The 21,701-nt window shown below is 33.4% G+C and overlaps 1 protein-coding gene across 3 annotated transcripts in view; it reads right to left on the reverse strand.

Moving 5' to 3' along the window:
* LOC113055395 (CSC1-like protein 2) overlaps nucleotides 1–20,042 on the reverse strand; it is a 36,100-nt gene extending 16,058 nt beyond the window's left edge. For 2 of the 3 annotated variants that reach the window (XM_026221681.1, XM_026221680.1), the window contains exons 1-7: nucleotides 19,722–20,042; nucleotides 10,050–10,262; nucleotides 9,330–9,409; nucleotides 6,513–6,551; nucleotides 4,970–5,060; nucleotides 3,302–3,339; nucleotides 1,164–1,306 (exon numbers count right to left, since the gene is read on the reverse strand). In XM_026221681.1, the coding sequence (XP_026077466.1) occupies nucleotides 1,164–1,306; nucleotides 3,302–3,339; nucleotides 4,970–5,060; nucleotides 6,513–6,551; nucleotides 9,330–9,409; nucleotides 10,050–10,217 (559 nt within the window). In that variant the 5' untranslated portion in view covers nucleotides 10,218–10,262; nucleotides 19,722–20,042. The remainder of the gene's footprint in view (nucleotides 1–1,163; nucleotides 1,307–3,301; nucleotides 3,340–4,969; nucleotides 5,061–6,512; nucleotides 6,552–9,329; nucleotides 9,410–10,049; nucleotides 10,263–19,721) is intronic. The other variant, XM_026221682.1, reaches the window with a different exon arrangement.
* Nucleotides 20,043–21,701: the final 1,659 nt, after the last annotated feature.

Consider the following 21,701-nt stretch of genomic DNA (forward strand, 5'->3'; position numbering starts at 1 on the left):
ATAAATTATAATTAATCAAAAATAGAAAATTCTAACTGAAAAATGAAGTAAAATAAAGATAAAAATATATTTATTATAAATTATAATATATCAATATTATTAATATCAAATAATATCAAATCTAAAATGATGAAGAGACAGAAATCTGGACTAAAGTCAACTGAATCAAATAAAAGATTTGGATAAATGATTTCTTAACAAACTGAAAAAATAAAGAGAGAATGAATAATATCCAAATCAATACGTAAAAACAATTCTTATTAGGTGAAGCAAATAAGAATATAGTAATACTACTAAATGCTAAATAAATACTAAAATAATACAAATTCATAATTAATGCTAAATAAACTAAAATAAAAAAACTAAACAATCAAAAAAAAGATAAATGAGAAAGATGAAAACACACATTAAAATTACTTTAAACTGAAAAAATAAAAATTTAAAACAGAAACCAATTAAAAATATTACTGAAAACGACAGTAGTATATCAACATTAGTTAAGTAACAGTGGTCTATAAAGATGGATTTTCCTTCCATCTGAGGTCTGAAAAATAAAATAATTAAAATGCAATTAAAATAAATAATTTATTTAATTAATTAATTAATAGTCAAATAACATGCTTACTGAAAATGTATAAAACCATAATGTAAAATTGAAATAAATAATAAAATAAAAAACTTATAAAAAATGTACAACAAATATACATTTTAATGAAGAATAAAATACTTACTAAAAGTTACAATTGTAAAATCTAAAAGTATAATTAAACTGAGTTGGAAAATAACGCAAGTTAATATAATTTTAAAACTGTAACATTTTAATAATATAAAAAACTGCATAATTAAACCATAAAAAAGTATAGTAATACTACTACAATGCCTGTTAGAAATGTATAAAAAGTACAAATAAATTAATGTTAAAATCTACATACAAAAAACTTTTTAAATGAATAAAACTACAGTTATTCTGACGTTTACTTGATAAAACTCAGTGAAGATTTGACACGTGAAGCTCCAGCTGACACACTTACACTAAAAGAGCTTTGACTGGATAAAAAAACTCTAAACTAGCAATCAGATGGCAGAAGTTGCGTATCATCCATAAAACTACCAGCCCCTACAATCACACAGCTGACCTCTGACCTCCACAGTCTAGGACTCACCCAGCAGGTTTCCTGAGAAGTTGACCGGCAGAACGATGCCCACCGACAGCACCCCCACCACAACCAGCAGACCAATGATGTGCCTCTGGAACGACAGGTAATGAACGGCATCTTCACCACACTTCTCCCGGATCTCCTCGTCCCTGCAGGAAACCAGACTCACGTTACTCACCCTTATACTTCAAATATAAAAGGTATATATATATATATATATATACATACATACATACATACTTTTTTTTTTTTATATATAAAAAACACTTTCTAAAAATGTATTAAAACTTAAAATGCACAATTCAAATAAAAATAATAAAAATAAAACGTTTGTGGAAAATAAAAGATGAAATATTCGGTTTACCTCTGTGTCACGTGACCGAAATTAGAGAACAGTGAACATGCAAATGTGTTTAAATATTAACTTAAAATCAGGGGTACTTTAGGTCCAGTGGCGTAGCCAGGGGAGGGGCCATGGGGGCACTGGCCCCTCCTGAAAACTGATTGGCCCCCCAGTGTGCCCCCACCCTCTTACTTGTCTGTCACTCACAAATTCAAATTATAATCTTTCAGTTTAGTAAATAACTCATGATAGCGTCGCGATGCTTCTCAACGAGGACCAAGAATAGCGAGCTGCTGTTTTCCAGACCAGGTTCGATGACGATGTTATCTCCTAGAGCAGACCAAGATGCTAATCATTATATTTACTATGCTCCTCTGATGCTGAATGTAAAAGGGGTTTACTGCGTTACGATTTCCTTTTTTTTTTTCGGCCGAACACGTCGATTTAGGCAACAACGCAATTTAAAGCAATGGTTTTAAAAAACTATAATAGCAATTTTAATAAAGTCATTATTTAATCATGCAGTCGATTAGCGACTTTTTTCAATTAAGTGAGGTGACGAAACAAATCGTGTAATGTTTATCTAACGCTCCACACTTGAGACTTTTTTTTTTAAAGTCTATATGGGTGAGACACATGCAAAAACATCGTTTTTTTTTACTGGTCAATTTTGAGATTTGGGGCTGTTTGTCTTCAGTAACATGTCTTCTTTCAGACTTGTGGTGAAAAAAAAGTCCAAAATACACATATAGGTCTTTATTTTTCTACAGCTTTAATCTATTTGCGTCTGTAGATTCCTAATAAATTCAGTTGGCGTTCTAAATCACCATGGTGCTCCGCGATTGCTGTCTGCACCCTGGAAATCTCTCTCTAGCTCTCTCTCCAGAAGTTATTGACAAAACGTCATTTGATGACACCCAGAAACATTCTCAAAAAAATCATACATAATTATTTAATGCATGATTAAATAGCAAAATAAATAACTAATACTAAAATAACACTGGACTAATTAAGCTATTCTAAACGGTTTTATAGGATCCACATATTTTACATGTTAAATTAAAACTACCTTTTTGAACAAGTAGCTTTCTAACAAAGTATGGATATATGATATTTTTAAATCAATATGTTCAAGATTAATTAGCCTTGACATAAGTAGATTTTGTTTATTCATCAATGCAAATTTACTGCAACTGCTGCTATGCAAATTGAATGGGATGTGGATAATAAACAAAAACATATAATGAAATTATATTAAATTTATATTAGTTATATTAATTAATTGTTTATTTATTTCTATGAATTATTAATGTTATTCTGCATTTATATAAATAAGGCTATTATATATATATTATATAAGGCTATTATAAATAAATTATATTATTATTATTTGTGAGTTGTACACTATTCATACATTGGATTATTTTATTTATTACAGTTTTTCTTTCACTTTTGTAAAGTGAAAAGTTAATACAAATTGTATTTGATTTTTTTTTTATTTAGAGCAGTGAATAACTGCTATTAAAATATAATAGGGTATCACAGTTTATTACTTATTTTAAAGGTTACTGAACTCTTGAAATGATTTGGATATACAGTTCAAACAACACAAGATTGGCCCCTCTGTATTAATCGTGGCCCCTCTAGTGCCCCCCAGTTGAAAAAATCCTAGAATCGCACCTGTTTAGGTCTAAGGGGCTCAGCTGAAAAAAACTGTCAGAACAGGCAGTAGCACTGTGTGTTCTGCTGTGCTGTGCTATTGATATTAAAAACCTCAGGTTAGAGCCAAAGAGACACTTACTTTATTCTGAATATGGCCGTCAACCAGGAACAGAAGCCCTGCAATGAAAGCACATCAAACAATGAATGTGTCATGAACACACACGCACACGCACACACACACACACACTGTCCTCGGTCTCTCTCTCTCTAACACACACACACATACACACAAACAAATACACAGACTAACACTGCATTTATGAATTCTTATGGCTTCAACACGTCAGCCAGGCCTATAAAAGGCTCTCGGTGACAGTATGTGAGGATGTCGGCTGATTTCTCTGGCAGGATTAGAGGTGAATGCAGGTGAACAAAAACAGGAGATGCTGAAGTCCTGCACTGATCTCTTAAGAGGCTGGAAAACAGGCTAAAGATGGCATCCCAAGGGCTGAGTTTGGTATGTGATGTCACCTGTTAAATTTTCCTGTGGAAATCCCATCCTACGCTGTTATATATATATATATATATATATCGTCCGTTGATAAGGCTAAATCACACATTTCTCTTTAAATTAGTGGTCGACAAACATATTGCCAAGGCGGATATAGCGATCAATATTTAAAATTTTCCAAATATCAGCATCTGCCATCAGTTTTTGTGTTTGACCGATGTGTATATATTGCCTTGACTAATATATTGGCCGATATTTGAAAGCTTTTAAACTACTGGCCCAACAGTCTTTGTGCTTGACCAATGTGTAGATATTGATATGACTGAAATATCGGCCGATATTTGATAGCTTTTAAACTACGGACCCATCAGTCTTTGTGTTTGACTGATTTGTAGATATTGATATGACTGAAATATCGGCTGATATTTGATAGCTTTTAAACAACTTATTAGATAATAGATTCTATTTAAAATATATATATATATATTAGGATTACACACTGTAGAAGTTACAATTTAAATAAATCGGTTTATTTTACAGAAGAGATGTCCAAACCAGGCTCCAAAGTTGGCTCTTAATGCCATACCTTTTTACATTGAAATGTAAAAAATGAAAAAAAAAAACTTAGTTTAACTTATTTTTAATTGAATACATTTTAATTTACAGTATTATAGTTGGTTTATATATATAATGGAAAGTTTACTTTTGGCTTTCTCCCCTCAATCAGATTTAATCATTCAAATATTTTTTTCATATATATTATTCAAATTATTATGTGAAGATATAAATATGATGTAAAATAAATAAAAAAATTGTAGAATATAATTCTAAATGCATGTGTCTTTACCATCTATGAATTAAATAGTGTTATATCATATATATCTGCTTTATACTTGCCATTAAAAAAAAAAATCTATATTTGTCAACCACTGCTCTTAAATCACTTTAAGAGCTCCTGAGGTTTCATTTTGAGGGAGTTTATTTGGGGGTTCTGTTGAGTCAGTTTCTCTTCTGAAGGCTTCTGGGGACTTTCAAGGATGCGGTCAGAAAAGAGCACAGAAATGCTGATTCATCATGACAGTGATTTAAAGTAAAATCTGTATCTCTCTGTAAAGGCCATGGTTCTTTCCAAATGTATATAACATTGACGTAAGGTTAGTGTTGCATGAACGATTCAATAGACTACACAAGGAGCAAGAAGGACTGGGATACAAGTATAAAGACATTGAGTCTGATCCAAAATCATTACTTTCCATAAAAAGTAACTTTCCCCAACACTGTGGACAGGTGTCTTACATTATCTCGTTGTTCGAAGTCCACCGAGCTGGAGACGGAGGTGAGACGTTCATAACGGTCTGGTGTTTCAGAATGAAGAGCTGAAGCCACACTGTACACAAACAAGAGACAGAAAGCAGTGAGAGAGAAACACTGGTTCAGGTCTGCTGAAGTGTTAAAGTGGATGTTTCAGGTTATTCTGAGGGACTGAAATGAGTCAAGTGGAGCCAGACTCTGTAGGTCAGTCTCATCTTGGGGTGGATGGCATATTAAGTATTTAGGTGCTAGAGAAACAAAGAATACATCTGTAATGCACATTTCCCTCCATACCCTGAAAGATATTAATCCTCAAAACCACATCTAATCCCAAAACACACGGCAGAGCGAACACAGATCTAAACCATCCTAACAGGAAGACACTTGTTGTCTTTCTAGCCTTCTTTGACTCAGTTTTGAATGTTTAAAAGCTACTGTCATCTTAAACTTTTCAGCATCCAAAGTCATTTGTTAATGTGTTTAGAAAAAAAAAAAGAATTATAATAAAATAAAGTCTGGTAGAATTAGGCTCATATACAAATAAATAAATAAATTTAAACTAAATATAATTTTATAATAAATTCATTTAAATGTATTAAACATACTCCCTGTTTTTTTATTATATACATTCTTATATATTTATATAATAAATGCAAATATATATGTATATAAATTCACTTTAACTTAATATTAAGGTAACTACGGTAATCTGTTTTAAAGGAAATTCTGTACAATTACGCTCTCAAACAATCTTCCTTTGAACAGCAAATAATTATATATTAAAAATATTATATCACTCACTGCATAATATTGTAATATATAATGTTTATATTTAGATAAACTTGTTAGCATGATAACTCGTTTGTTGGTTGACTAGAAGTGACTCGTCCCTACTTTGGAACATCATGAAGATGAATAAAATTATAACAGAACTTTCATTTTCTTTGGTGAAACATTCTTTTAAATCCATTTGAAATCGACTAATTTGTTGTTTCGGCCCATTAGGGCAACACTGGGAGAACAAGGACACGCTCATCTATGGCTAAAACGACCATATCATATCCATCTACGATCACCAAATCGCTCTACATGAGAAGATACACATTCACAGGGCAGGACGACTCACAATACTGAGGGGTCTTGTTAGGATCCACTTTTGGGGTCACAACAGGTCAGAGAGACACGCTAAAGCTCTTTTACCTGCGTACAGGCTCATAGTTACTGCGTTCCTTCCTCCTACTGTAGTCAAATAACAAACGTCACAAAGAGAGACACGGAGGGCAGGCGGTTATTGACACTCGTGTGTTAGAGGTAAATCATCACACACACACACACACGAGGAAAATTAATATGTGGTGAGCAGTGCAAGAAAACACTGAGGACAACAATCTCTCACACACATCCCTCTAAAGTGACATCCCCACAGTTACAAACCATTACACACACACACACACACGTTTATCAGAAGAAGTGAGCGGTTAGTTTTTCAGCGAGCAGAATAAAGTAGAGGAACAATAACAGAACATACTACTCCCGCTCCTCCAGACCGCTGAATCTTCTCTTCTGTCTTGGGAAGGAAAGAAAAAATAAGCTTGAATACATTCAGATCAACACATTTCTGAAGACTGCAGCTGTCAGAGCTTCAGCTGTGGAAGAAGAGCAGTGTTAGATGAGAAACAGAGATACATGGTATATCTGTGAACATATCAGAACCTCCCAATATACTTTAAAGATGACGTGCAATTAAAATACTTTATTGTAAAGAAATAAAATCACAATATAAAAATGACAACAAAAGATAAGATTTTAAATAAGATGCATAAAAAATAAAATCTAGGAAATAAAAAAAAGTTTAATAAAAAGTAAAAAAACATTTCACAAATTCAAAAATAACATTTAAAAAAAGATATAGATCAAATATAATAGAAAAAATATCTAATAACAATATAAAATTAACACTAAATAAAATAAAATTATAAATAAAGATAAAAAAGAATAACAAAAATTATAATATAAAAATGCTAAAATATTTTTTTTATAATCTAAGAAATAAAAAAAGTTAAATAAAGTAAAAAAATAAAACAAATATATATATATATATAAAAAAATCAAAAATAACATTTTAAAAAATATATAAAAATATAAAAATACAACAAAATATCAATTTAAAATATAAATTATCAAATATAATAGAAAAAATTAAATATCCAATAACAATATAAAATTAACACTAAATAAAATAAAATTTTAAATAAATAAAAAAATAAAAAAGAATTTTAAAAAAGCGGCTCAATTACACCACATTACAGCTGTGCTTTCACTTCAGTAAGTGTTTAGCATGTAAATCTATTCACTTTGAACCGTACAGACTGCTGTCTCATGCTAAATGTACAGTCCACGTGGGAAACACATTTGAGGGGTCTTTCCTCTGGAGTGTGTCGCTGTTATTACAGACGGACACTGTGCAGTCAGCAGCACGCAGCGGTCCAGAAACACTTTCTCCAAACCACATCAACATACAAAAGTCAAAGGCATTTTTACATGGCCTTTGGTGATGAGAGACTGATTTAGAGGACAGACGAATGTACACGGTGAAAGAAAGTGAGTGCGAGTACACCCTAAAGAGGGAGCAAGTACAGCAAATTGGCCTATGAACCATAAGAATCCAGTTGGAAGCCCATCAAAGCTCTATTTCCTGTGTCTACTCTACTACAGGAAGAAGTAAACAATCATGGGAACACACTTTTAAAAAAGAAATCACTAACAAATGCAAGGTAGTCCCAGGGTAGTTTCTGGATAGTGAACACCAGATTAAACTGCAGCTCTTAAAAGCTCAGTCTTTAAAATAAAAGGAAAAAAACACATATATGTGGCACTTATATAACCAAGTTAAAAAAAGGCTGTGCTAGTGGCACTGTCTATTTCCAGCAACATTAATAAGCAGCAAATAATACATGATCAATTCAATGGAAAATTATATGTGGGCTCCATTCCACACCAGCGAGGGAAGAAAAAAAAAAAACACTAAACAAAGAAAAGTTAGAGGAGGAAGAGCAGAGTGAAAATAGAAACACAGTGGAGATGTGCACTGACAGCGGAAGAAACACAGCATGTTTGCTCAGCAATAATGAAATCTGTTTTTAATGAAGCAGATGGCTTGTGTGAGTGCTTTTTAATCCACTTCCCTCCCTGCCAAAGACATGTCAGCGGATCATGAAGGGTTTTGGGTGCGTTTAGTTGCACCTGCATTCAAGCTGTAAGACTGGGCGAAAAGCAGACGTGGGGTGTACAGATGGAAGATGATCATCTCTGTGAAGCAGAAACTGATTTAAAGTGTCCAATACTACTAGCATAATCAAGAGACCCTCCTGAACAAACATCATTTAGAGGAATGTGATTCATTTATTCATTCAGCACACACAAGCCAATTAACTGTTTGGTCATGTCCTGTTTCTACTAAAGTATGTAACTTCTGAAAGCAATGCTCAAACTTAATGAAACTTGGTATGTATAAATATCAGAGCAATTTGACGACACGCTCCAATTTTCATCCAAATCCCCCTATAGGGGGCGCTATAACTAGGAAATATTTATTAATCAGCAATTTTGATCAAGAAAGTTCAGCTTCTACACAACACTTGTTCTTTACTACCAAACTGTGATAATTTTCTCACATTTTGCTATTTATTTACCTTAAGAGTAGCTAATTTCGGCTATAATTTGAGCTTTTAATTGAGCTGTGTATGTCTTTATTTGACATTAATGGAAAGAGCAATGGGCTCATCTCTGAAAACCAAGGAGTTTACTTTTTTGTACGACTACAGAATCTTAAAAGAAAACAGACCTAAATTTCATCCCATGAGACACAGAAACACTATTTCATCAATGACCAGAGGTGCTGGTCTTTCTGTGGACTCAAATGTGCTCTTAAGACCTGCGGCAAGCACAAAATGATGGTGAATCTCAGTGATTCTACTCAAACACCAGGTTTGCGGCCATTACTGGATACTCTATGAAATAACTTTATTGATTGGATGAGATGATGTCCATTAATGCTGGTCATTTAAGGTCACAGTGGGAAACAGGGATTCAGGGATTTTCTCCACATCTGCTAAACCCTGTCATTTTTCAGGCTGTGCACATGGGACTCAAATACGGCCAGGATGAAATGCACTCTTTTTCACCCCAATTTTCTTTTTCTTGACCTATTCCCAAATAAAACACCATACATACATATTCTACAAAGAAGATAAAAAACTGAAGTATACACCAATGAGAAATGATTGAATTTGACATCTAAGTGACACCCTTCCATCAGGCAGGTTTGACAGCGACATGTCCTTACCTGTCAGCATCGGTCACCAGAGCCAGACGGCCGTAATCCCATGCCACTTTCCGCAAGATGGAGAAGACAAAAAGAAGAGCCTGAGGTGGAGATGCAGAGACAATCAGCCATGTGATAACATTTTACATTCATGCGTTTAGCAGACGCTTTTATCCAAAGCAACTTATATTCTTTTTTTTTACCAGTATGTGTGTTCCCTGGGAAAAAGAGAAGTCAAACTAATACATACAATCAATTGGTCATCTATGCATTTGTCACTGCTTGATAACATGATGTGTGGCGTGAGAGCGCCATGGCTTATTGGAAGTAGCAACAGAAACTAAGGGTGGGGGGGCGGGTCTTTGCAAAATGTCAATTAAATGTTTAGCCATGGCCTACTTCTCTAATGGATGTATCTTCTAAACACAATAATCAAACGTAATGACGTTTAGTAGATATGAACATCAGGACAATTTGAGGGAACATTCCATTTTGCATCCAATTCGGTCCATAGGGGGTGCTATAACTAGGAAATCCAGATAAATCTGCAGTTTTGTTCAAGGATGCTTAGCACCTGAACAATAATTCTACCCAACTGTTGTCCAGTTTTGACATCTATTTAGACCCAGATAATGACAACAGTCAACAGACTGAAGAAAAGAAAAATGACTATTCTTGTTTTCTTCTACAGGCAGAGATCAAAGACGTCAAGGCGCACAGTTTTCCATACAGGACACTTACCAGGAAGCACATGAAGTCCAGTGCGAGGACGGTGGGAACCCCTCCGAAGGGCAGCCCCTGCAGCACGGTACTGCGGATCCGGGCCGAGTAGCAGTAGTCTTTGGAAGCATTGCTGTAACAGTTGGCCTGATTCGCACAGGTCGGGTTCCCAAAACTCCACATCATCATGACCAGATGTTTCACCGCAATCACTGCAACATCCTGATCAAGCACCTGAGGAGAAGACAAAATGGACAAGATCAATTTGTACTCATAATTATACAAAAAAGCAACTAATGCAGAGCAAAAAAAATTATCAAAATAGTATTTTAATATTATCGGTTGACCGATACATTGCCATATATCGGCCGATATTTGCCATTTTTAAATGATCGTTATTGACTGATAAGTGTCAGAAGCAGCTTTGAATTTGACATGTGCTAATTACATGAGCACCTGAGTAATGATGTGAGTATAACCTTTAAATCAGACTTTGTAAAGTTTTCATGTTTTAACTATTTCTTTGTGAAATTAACACAAAGAATATTTTTTTATATATATATATTTTTAAATGACTGGTATCGTGTTAGAAAGTGTTAGAAACAGCTTTCATTTAGACAGCAACTAAATGATTTACAGATTTATTTTAATTTTAAGTTCAGATTATTCTTATATATATTGATTCTGATATATTGATTCACTGATCATTGATCACTGATGATTTAAAGATTAGGAAATATGTCAAATAAATCGTAATTTCATTGCATTGCAATTGTTATGCAGACATCAAAACTTTTATTCAATTCTGAATGCCTATGTAGTAGGGGTGTCACGATTCTCCAAATCCTCGATTCGATTGCATTTTCGATTCTAAGCTCACGGTTCGATTCGATTCTCGATTTTTACATTTATTCTTTTTAAAGCACAGATTGTCATTTTTCAAACTAGACTTTTAAAAAGTTTCAAATTTAAAACTTTTATTAACAACATAATGTAACAATAACTTATATCTTTAGTCAATTGAAAACTTAAAATAAACTGCCATCCAGTTTCTCTTTTGCAAGTGTAGTCTTCTTCACAAAAGATATTATGATGTATCTATTTAAAAGATTAAAGATAAAACACTTGTTAAACACTTCACTGTCATTCATTTAGATTTAGATTTATATATATGTATGTATGTGTGTGTGTGTGTGTGCATCATTACAGTCTGTAAAATATGTGTATCTCTTATTACAAGACTGCAATCACTAGCAATCAGAAGAATTCCAGTTAATCAAGTATCTACAAAAGATCTACTCTATAAACAATGCATTAAATTACATTAAAAACAAAAATAAATTAAACAAACAAAAGAAATGATTACTCATATGTATCTGGTCCACTGATGAAGTCATGGGTCAAGTCAAGTGAATTATTACTCATTTTCTATCAGGCGTCGAATACTGACTTTAGGAAAAGGGGAATAACCAATGACATTTGAGATAACAACTAAAACAGCAAGCCCCGCCCCACGACTGACAAAAATAAAATTGTTCGTGCGAGCAGAGGTGAGATGATCGAGCGCGAGGATGTGGGGAATGAGCATGCGTGCGCGAGGGCTTTTATTGCGCGCAGAGTACATGTCACGCTTGTTGTATGCTCGGTTATTTTTGTCATTGATTTGCCGTCATACAACATGGGGGCGTGGCAGCATCGAAGATTCCATTTTTTAATTCGAAGTTTGAGACTGTGAATTAATTTCGATCGATTTAAAATCGAAATCGTCACACCCCTACTATGTAGGTTAGAAAGCGAGCAAAAAGTGCTTCCATATCATTAAATTACTGACTAACTTTAACACAATGGCCAATCACAGGTGCTCAAGAATCAACAGATCGGTCTGTGATTGGCTGCATTGCTCAATGCTACAAAAACATTCCAGAGTGCAAACACAAATATGCTCTGGAGGAGCCTTTACCAAATCGGTTTCACCAATATGATATTATTACAGTTTAACGCAGCACGCATGACAATCGCAGTCTCTGGTTTCCTCCAACGTTTAGAGTACAGTCGTCATCAACAAGCAAATATGCATGCAGTCAGCATCTCCCTCATACTGTGTGTGCTTATATAATAATACAGATCGTTCTGACGCAGTGGACCCTCGTTTGATGGGCGTCTGACTCCTCTCTCCTCCGTCTGAATCAGCCCACTCGTCCCAGAGCTCACCTGCTCACACACGCTCCACCAACAACAGATATTCCCTCTACAGCCCAGTGCACAACGCCATGACAGGAACCATGGGAAATCCAAACAGCCCACACCGATCCACATTTCAGCTACATCTAAAAACCGATCTGAGGCAAGCACAGGGGAGTCGAGTGTTTGTGTCGCACCGGGGACAGACGTCTGTGTGGGAGTTTTCTGGGATGTCTAACTGCTAGTGATCTGAGGTTGTAGGTTCGAACACATGCAGGTAAAACCAATGCAATGTTACTGAGATGGATGAAAGTAACTAACTAGATGCCCACCGTTCACCCAGCTGCTGCAATCACTAGCTCAAACGTGATTGGACACAACATCTATGCAGATTCATAGCATTAAATAAGAGGAAAGAGGAAGGTTTGCAATAAATTATGGTTTCAATTTGGGTCAAAATGTGGTCACATTTTTTTTTTAGGTTTGCCAAAGTACTGTCTGCTCCTGTAGTTTTGGATGATGAATCTATTAACCAAAGCTCGATTTCATTGGTTTTGCACCAGACTTTTAAGACCGAAAGATAGTACTCTTTAAATAAAAGAGCGGCCATTAATCAAAAAAAGATTTGGGTGATCTAATCCTGCTCCAACAAGTGGTAAAAGTGGGAGACGATCAAGCATATGCAATGGAAAGTGTATGTAATCAGTTCCATAAGTGTGTCGAATCTAGAGGAGAAACACAGTAGAGGTGTAACGATGTTCAAACCAAACCAAGATATAACTCCCATGATACTTTGTCAGCCTTGTCAACTTAAACATGCAAGCAAAGAATGAGCGCTTCAGAACTCGTGCACTGTTTGAAGATGCCAGTTTATTTTATTTGCATCTTTGCTCTGCATTTATTTGTGCTATTATTGTTATTATTTTCTTATTTTATTTTCTTATTTCCCCTGAACATAGCACATACTGAACCAAACAGTGAGCAATCTGAACCGCTACACCCCTAATAATAAATCTAAATGTATCAAACTGATTAGATTTTAAATAAATACTTAAATGTATCATATAAAATTAATAAAAATGAAAAAAGCTAATAGGAAAATATATAAATAATAAAAGCCAGGTTAAAAAATAAAATATACTAACAAAAATATTAAAAAATAAAATAAAATAAATTTCTTTATTATCTGTAGTGTCAAATATAAACTAAACCCACTGGCTGTCTTGAGTAAAAAATAGCTGTTTTTAAATGCCCATATGCATATTTGCATCTTTTCTTAATCAAAATAACTAATTAAGATATTACACGCAAAAAGTCAGTTTGTGTATATATATATATATATATATATATATATATATATATATATATATATATATATATATATACACACAATTGAAAATCATAATAAATAAAATAAAAGAAAATGTGCTGTCTATTTATAGTCTTTGTCTTCACTAACAGATTCAAATGTAAAATAAAAATAAAAACATTCAAATAAAAAAATAAAACAATTAGTTAAATTAGTAAAAATCTAATTTGGTTTTCTTTAAACCATCCCGTTATATTAAAATGAAACAAAATATAAAATAATAAACAAAAATAAAATAAAATACTTATGAAAAAAATATGTTCCTTAAAAATCATTTGGTTAAGATAAAATAAAAACAAAAATAAAATAATGAAAAAAAAATCTGGTTCTTTACAACCATTCAGTTCTGAAAAAATACAATTATAATAAAAAGTAGTTTTGTAAAAAAAATCTGGTTCATGACTTTAGCATTTACATTTTTTAATGGTGTGTTTAAAACTGTTAAAGCAAGATGTCACTGTTACCATGGAAACAGGAAGAGAGAGGGCTTTTTGAGTTTTGTAAGCAGAAGCTCGATCTACACTGAGTTCATCTTCATCTTGTTTTAATGTTTTGCTGGGGAACCAGATGAGTCATCCCCAAACTGATCAGTTTGGTTCAAAGCTTCCAAAACTGGATTGAAAATAAGTTTAAAAAACCTTCCTCACAAAAGGAAGAAATCTGAAGGCTTTTCATGCAATTTCAATGAAATGGGAAGCTCAAAAAGCATGAAAAACAGGGAGAGAATGTTATGACTCTGAAAAGCCTACGGAGAAAAAAAAAAAAAGTTCATGTTTGTTGGATCGGGTTAAACCAGATCAGGTCTTCATCGGGAATCCTGAGCTCCATGCATCTTCATCCTCTTAACAAGAACCTGTGAAGATGATGATTTGTGGTTTCACAGGAATCAGATCGGTCAGAAAACACACGCTCGAGGGTCTGCTGTGATTCCACCGGATCTCACCCAGACTTCAGCCGGATCTTCTGGAGCTCGTGGATGCGTTCAGACTGTTACGCCGCTCTATCTAGAGATCATTTGATTTGTTCAGTAATGTCCTGCACCGCTGCGCTTATTAAAAACCACGCTCGATCGAGTTATCTACACGGCATCACATGCTTCATATGACATCTGAAACCTCTCCTGGCTCTGGATGCATTGATGTAATCAAATTCAAACTTTAAATATTTCATTAATAGCTTTTCTCTTAAAGCTGAACCCCTGACATTGAGGTTTCGTGCGTCATGGTTTCAGCTCTCAGGGACCTTGCAAATGCATAAATATAAATGCATGAAAAAAAAAAACACATGCTAAATTGAGCTTCTAGCACAACACTCTTATTTAAACCCAGATATGTAATAAACACACAAGTGGCAGCAGATGCATTCAAAAAGCGCCAAAACACTGCTCCAAAAATATTTCACATCGAATTTAAAATGCAATATTTCTGAACATCAAAACAAAATGCAAATGCTTATAATTAGCTTCATGTTCTAAGAAAAAAAAATGCAATAGGATTTGAGTATAATTTGATTAAATGCATCCCTGTGACAACAAACTAGAAGAATCCAATAATGCAGTCTTAAATGGCATGCCTCTTCCCACAGCTCTCTCGTCATGTGAAAATAGAAATGTGTGATTAAAATAGCCCAGATAAAAACAGCAACTAGATTTCTACATTTAATGAATGCAGTGTTTGTCATGAAAAGCCTGCTGCTTTGATGCATTTTTTAGTTTACTACTAACTACTAACTTCCAGCATTAGGGTTGATTTAACAGAAACTACTAATTACAGGGTCGTTTTTCTATTAACTCAAGAAGGTTTTAGTCAAACAACTGAAAATCTCCCAGAGGAGGAAGCACCAAATTGCTCAAATTAAAGTGCACAAATCACCTCTATTATTATATAAAGATAATATAATGAGATAAATAGGTATTGTAGCTCATGTTACAGAAGTAAATCAAGAAATCAAAGCTCAAACTACTAACTCTCAGCAACATGCTTAATTTAACAAACACTACTAATTACAGGTTCGTTTTTTTCTATTAACTCAAGAACGTTTTATGCCAAGAACAAAACATCTTGCAGAATTGAAAGCACCAAATTGCTCAAATTGACATGCAGAATACACAAGAAAACAATCTCCATAATATTAACATACTGTAATGAGACAATTAGATGTTATAACTCGTTTATCTGAGCATGCATTTAGCAATTTCAAGCATTCGATTACCAGGAAATGGATGAAGTTATAAAATGCATAACCATGAATGCAATTTAAAAGCATCTGCCAAATGCATTCATATAAATGTAAAAACCAACAAGATCTTTCATGCAAAACATGCCACACTGATGCAAGTCATAGTTCACACTTCTAAGTTTGAGTTTAACAAACACTACTGAATTCAGGTTTGTTTTTTCTGTTAACTCAAGAACGTTTTTGGCAAACAAGCAAACGTCTGCTAGAAATTCAGCACTTGCTCTACTGTTTGAGCTACAGGAAAACCCATGCATTTAGCAGATACTTTCATCCAAAACAACTTAGATTGGTATCCACTGTCACTCTCCCTGGGAATCGAACCCAGAACCATGGCATTGTTTGCACCGATCTTTGAGCTACAGAAAAGAACCAGTTACATTTAAATTCACGCTATTAACAAACATTTATCCAAAGCAACTTGCATCGCATTCAAGGTACACATTTAAACTTTACCAGTTCTTGCTTTCTCTGGGAATCGAACCCATGACCTCTGTGTTGCAGGCCGTTCTTTACTGTTCAAAGTCTAAATGCATTCCAAATAAAAAAAGTTAATGCCAAATGCATTCATCCAACTCCACACAGAAGCGTTAGAACTGACAACATTTCTATCTGAAACAAATTACAGGTCTATGCAAACATAATAAAAAGACACTGAAAGTTTACTAATAGAAACAACATCAGTAGCCAAAAATAGAGATCAGTGGGTCACTTGTGCATGTGGCTTGGTTTGGCTCAGCAGATTAAAGAGAACGGCTGGCGGTGAACAACACGCATGCATCATGACGCCGCTGGCTGGCTGTAGATCATGTGACCGCACACGCTTATCTCACACGCACAGACGCTCTGCTGGAGAAACAGTGACGTATCTGTGAGCTCTGATGGTGTTTGTGTTTGTTATTAAGAGTCTGTCCTTGGCTGCAGGTTCGGATGTACAAGCACAAAGTGTCAAATCAAAATGTTCAAGTCTCAAGTGATTTGTGGGTCACCTTTTAGAGGATCCTGAGCCACATCTAGAATATCAGAGCCTGGGATGCACTTCTTTGGCCGTAGTTTTTATAGTTAAAACAAGAACTAAAATAGTTCAAATTATAGCTATTATTCATATTCTGAATTAGTTTTTTTGTTTATATTTTTCACTTTAATTTTGTTGTGTTTTTGTTCATTTTTATTTCAGTTTATATATAAATAAATAAATAAATATATATATATATATATATATATATATATATATACACATACACGCACACATACAAACTGTATAAAAAATAAAATATCTAAATCTGTATTATTTGCTTTATATAATATATACAAATATTTTAAAGTATTTTTCATCAATAAGTACTGTTTATAATTTATGTTTTTATTTCAAGTAACACATTTTTTATGGTTTATTTATTTTTCATTTGTTTTCCAAAAAATAAAAAATAAAATAAAATAAATAAACTCCAGAGTGTTTTTAAAATTTATTTTATATAAATACGGTTGACAATTATATTATACACATTATATAAAAATATTATACATTTATATAATCGGAACATTGAGAAAAAAAATTAAATTAAGAAAAAAAAAAGATACAACTATAAAATCTATAATATAAATTATAATTTATACTTACTGTATATAATTTATATTATAGATTTTATATTTTTATATAATTTATATAAAAATCTTTATAAAAAATAAATAGGCTCTGAGATAAATGTATATGTAAGCAATGTTTTTAAATATTATAGCTTTTAATTTATGCAAGTACATGTATCATTTATAATTAAGGTTTATTTTTTAAGTGCTAAAAATGTTGTTATCGTTTATATTAATATTTTGAGTTGGTTTACATACATATAATATGGAAATCTAAAAACATTATATATAAAAAAAAAAAACAATATATTTTATATATTTATCCTATATAAAAAGATCACTGCTCTAAATATTGGGAAAAAACGTGAGGAAAATAACTTCAAGAATTATAACACATACTGTATATAATTTGTATAAAAACAAATATATCAATACCTGATATTGTTTATATAAAGATTCTTAAATAAATAAGTTGTGGTTTAGAGGTCAGATACTCAAACCAAGCCCAATGGGAGTCAAACTGTTGGGTTTCAGGGATCAGTTATTATTATGTATTTAATAACTAGCACAGAATTGGGAAAACGCTGTTGTTTGAGTCAATGTTGGCATGTGATGCTCAGTTGGATCTCTCAAACAAACAGACTGGAATTCAGACTAATCAGAATTTATTATTTTTAAACGGGTTCTTGACAGCACAAGTAAGTTCACAAAACTTCATTTACGGTCTACGTTAAATGCATCATTATTGAAGCAGTGTTTAAACCAACAGCTGAGACTGAGACTGTAATCACATTATCATTATCCAAACACTGCCAGACGTGATTTACAGTCGGCTGTGGATAGAAACCAGCATCTTCTACATTAACACACGCACCTCAGGACACAAAACACAGCACAAGTTTGAGGCTCTCAAGACTAGTTTAAGGGAAAGATGCACAAACAGTTCAGTTTACACTCATTACAATGGACAGACGACTTCAGTTTCCCGTCTGGGGGTTTTAAACTATAACTTCTCATACCAGCCCAGGCTTGAACACTAAAGTGTATATATATTATTTATTTACTGACATTCATCAAACCATATTCATCCAAAACTATTGCCTATAAATATAGACAGAGCAAACTATGGAAAGACTAGGAGTGCTATTTACTACACAGATAATAATAAAAAAGTCAATTATTAAAGTAAAGTAATTATTTTATTTCCAATATAAGGACAATACATATTTCTTTTGTACAATTTTGAATTTTGTGTTTAAATGTATATTTAGTAAGGTTTGTTTACAAAATGCAGTTAAAATGTACCAAAATAATTTAAAAAATTAAATATAGTATAGAAATGCATTGATTTATATGAAAATTACTTGTAATACATATAAAAATTCATCAAACCTCTAGATCTTACCATATTTAGCCAAAACAGATTAAAATAAAAATGTAAATAAAATAAGGAGTTTAAAATGTCAAAATTGTTTTAAATTTATATTTGAGTTTATAAATGTGGTTTAAAAAAAATATATATTATATATATAAATTTAATTGGTTTACATTTTTGAAGCTTTTGCTTTCACTATTAATAAATTATTAAGAAATAATTTTAAAAGTTTGAGAATTTGTAATATATATTTAAATACACTAACGCTGATTTTTTTTTTAATAAATAAAAAATAAATACATAAAATAAAAAAAAATTCAAAAACCTTTTCAAAACTTATTTTACGTTTTCCAAGTGTCTAAGAAGCTCAAACGCAGTGAGACAGTCATGCATCTGTTGCAGTCAAACTCATATTCAGCTCTGATCAACATACTTCTTTAATTAATAATGTTCATTATTGCATTTCAGCACATTCTTGTCATTGCTTTTATTGTTGCGTGACGCGTGTAAAATAAAATATCCTACATTATCTGAAAAACAAGGGCTGTGTTAAATGCATAAATTATGCTTTATGGAGATGAAATGTATGATAAAGCATTTTAAGTGTCATATCAACCCGCGTGTTAACACACAGGGCGTTTCTGAACGATTAAAGATTCACCGAAAACCGAACAAAATCTGTCATTCACAGAGAGAGAAATGCGATTACACAAAGGAGAAATTGTCCTCCGGCAGTAGCGCAGGCTGATGGGAATGTGTTACACAATATCGATGTGTTGAGCGCTTTTTTGTTGCGCTGCTCCGTAAATAAAGACAAACAGCTACTGTAACAAACAGCGTCGCGTAAACAGACGCGTCGCGTAACCGAACGCGTCTAAACAGCGAGAGCGAATGAATCACTGCGCCAAAAACTCACAAACGCGATAGAAATAAAGACTTGTGTTACCTGTCAGTCCGACTGGATTTGCTGGAACGTTATTCCTCAAGATCCCGATGAGGATAAATCCGAAATCCAGAAACGAATCTTATAATCCCGCTTAATAATATCCTCATCAGAATAAAAACGCGCAACTTCTTGTCTGTAGTGTAGCTCCTCCTCAACTTCTTTATTTATTTTTCTTTTTTGAAACAAGTGCTGGCCGTGTTTGTTTTCTTTAGGAGAGCGCGCGAACGGAATATAAATACGTTACCGGTTATTTGGAGGCTTAATATATTCAGCTGTGTGAAGCGACGGGGTGTGAGGGAACGGTTTAAAAATGGCGGCCCGCTCGGATAATTTTCAGCGTAAAAGTCCTGATGGTTCGCGACAGCGATTGAAAATAAAAGTCCTCGCTAGCGATTCAATTTCCATAAATCTATGTAATATATTTTCTGAAGTTTGTCAACCCTTGTGTTTTACACAAGTATGCACTAAAATGACATTGTTCCTTCAACACTCACACGGAAATTGAAGTAGAATATGTATATAAAATATACAAGTATATAAATTCTCTTCATTAATTAAAAAAGATTTGTTTTTCGAGCACATGGTGTGAGAGGTGAAAACATCAAGCTCACATTAACTGAGTATTATGATCTCACACTGACATCTGCTCGTGAAGAGAGGAACTGCAGGCTGATATTCACTTTTTAATAGTTTTTGTATTCCTTATTTCATTGCTTAGAGGTTAAAGTAAACTACAAACACACCATCATTAATACATTACAGTAAATTGGACATACAAAAGATATGGAAATGTTTTCTCCTTTGCATGTTTCGCTGTATTAAGTCAATCTACATGGAAAACATATCTGTTATTGGGTGAAGCTCATGCAAATGTCAACAGGCAGGTTGCATGCAACAACAACAAAAAAAAAATCACTTCCTGCTAATTCCTGCTTCTATACTTCACCATCAGAAGACCAAAGTCATAAAAGCACAAGACCGACTACAGATCAACCAGCGTCCATTGAGGAGCATCTCAGCTGAGGACTAAACCAAAGAGAAGAACCTTTAGAAAGATAATTTACTACACTTACAAGAGAAGAAATGAACAGTCAGATAAACCCACCGACAGTAGCATATGTTGGTCAAACTGCTCAGCCCACCGTGTTCAGGCCAGCGGTCACTGCAGTGCCAGATTACTTCTTCTACTCCATCTTTACCATGGTGTTCTGCTGTTTTCCTCTGGGCTTCGCTGCTCTCATGCACTCCTGCTACGTAAGTCTTCATTCACGTACTTCTTCTGTGTCGTGTACATAAGGGCCAAAAGTTTACACACACCTTGCAGAATCTCCTTAAGTGTTAATTATTTTACCAAAATATGAGGGATCATATGAAATGCATGCTATTTTTTTAATTTAGTACTGACCTGAATAAGACATATCACATAAAATGCACATAAAAAGGAAGATCTTTTGGGAAACTGGGATTTTTAGTCAAAACAAGAAAAAACATGCACATCTTTATTCTGTTCAAAAGCTTAGCTCATTAAATCAAACCAAGTAGCTCTTCGTGTTTTAAATAATGTGTATAATGAAGAATAATAAACTGTCCACTGTTGCATGCAAGAATTACACTGAATTTATTGAACTGAATGCAGTTATTTTATATATTTAGTAGAATTTGACAAGTCGTGTGCACTCTTAAAAATAAAGGTGCTTCAAGCGATGCTATAGAAGAACCATTTTTGGTTTCACAAAGAACCATTGAATCAAAGGTTCTTTAAAGAACCATCTCTTTCTTAAAAAAGCTTTTGTCAAACAGAAAGTTCTTCAGATGTTAAAGGTTCTTTAAGGAACCATTTAGTCAAAAAGATTCTTCTATTGCATCACTGTGAAGATCTTTTATTTTTAAGAGTGTACTGGAAACATTTTCTTCGCTGGATGTTTCATATAACGCATATAACGGCTGATTAAGATCATGGGCTGGAGACATGGACTGAAA

This window comes from Carassius auratus, chromosome 36 (assembly GCF_003368295.1).
Source record: "Carassius auratus strain Wakin chromosome 36, ASM336829v1, whole genome shotgun sequence".
NCBI lineage: Eukaryota > Metazoa > Chordata > Actinopteri > Cypriniformes > Cyprinidae > Carassius > Carassius auratus.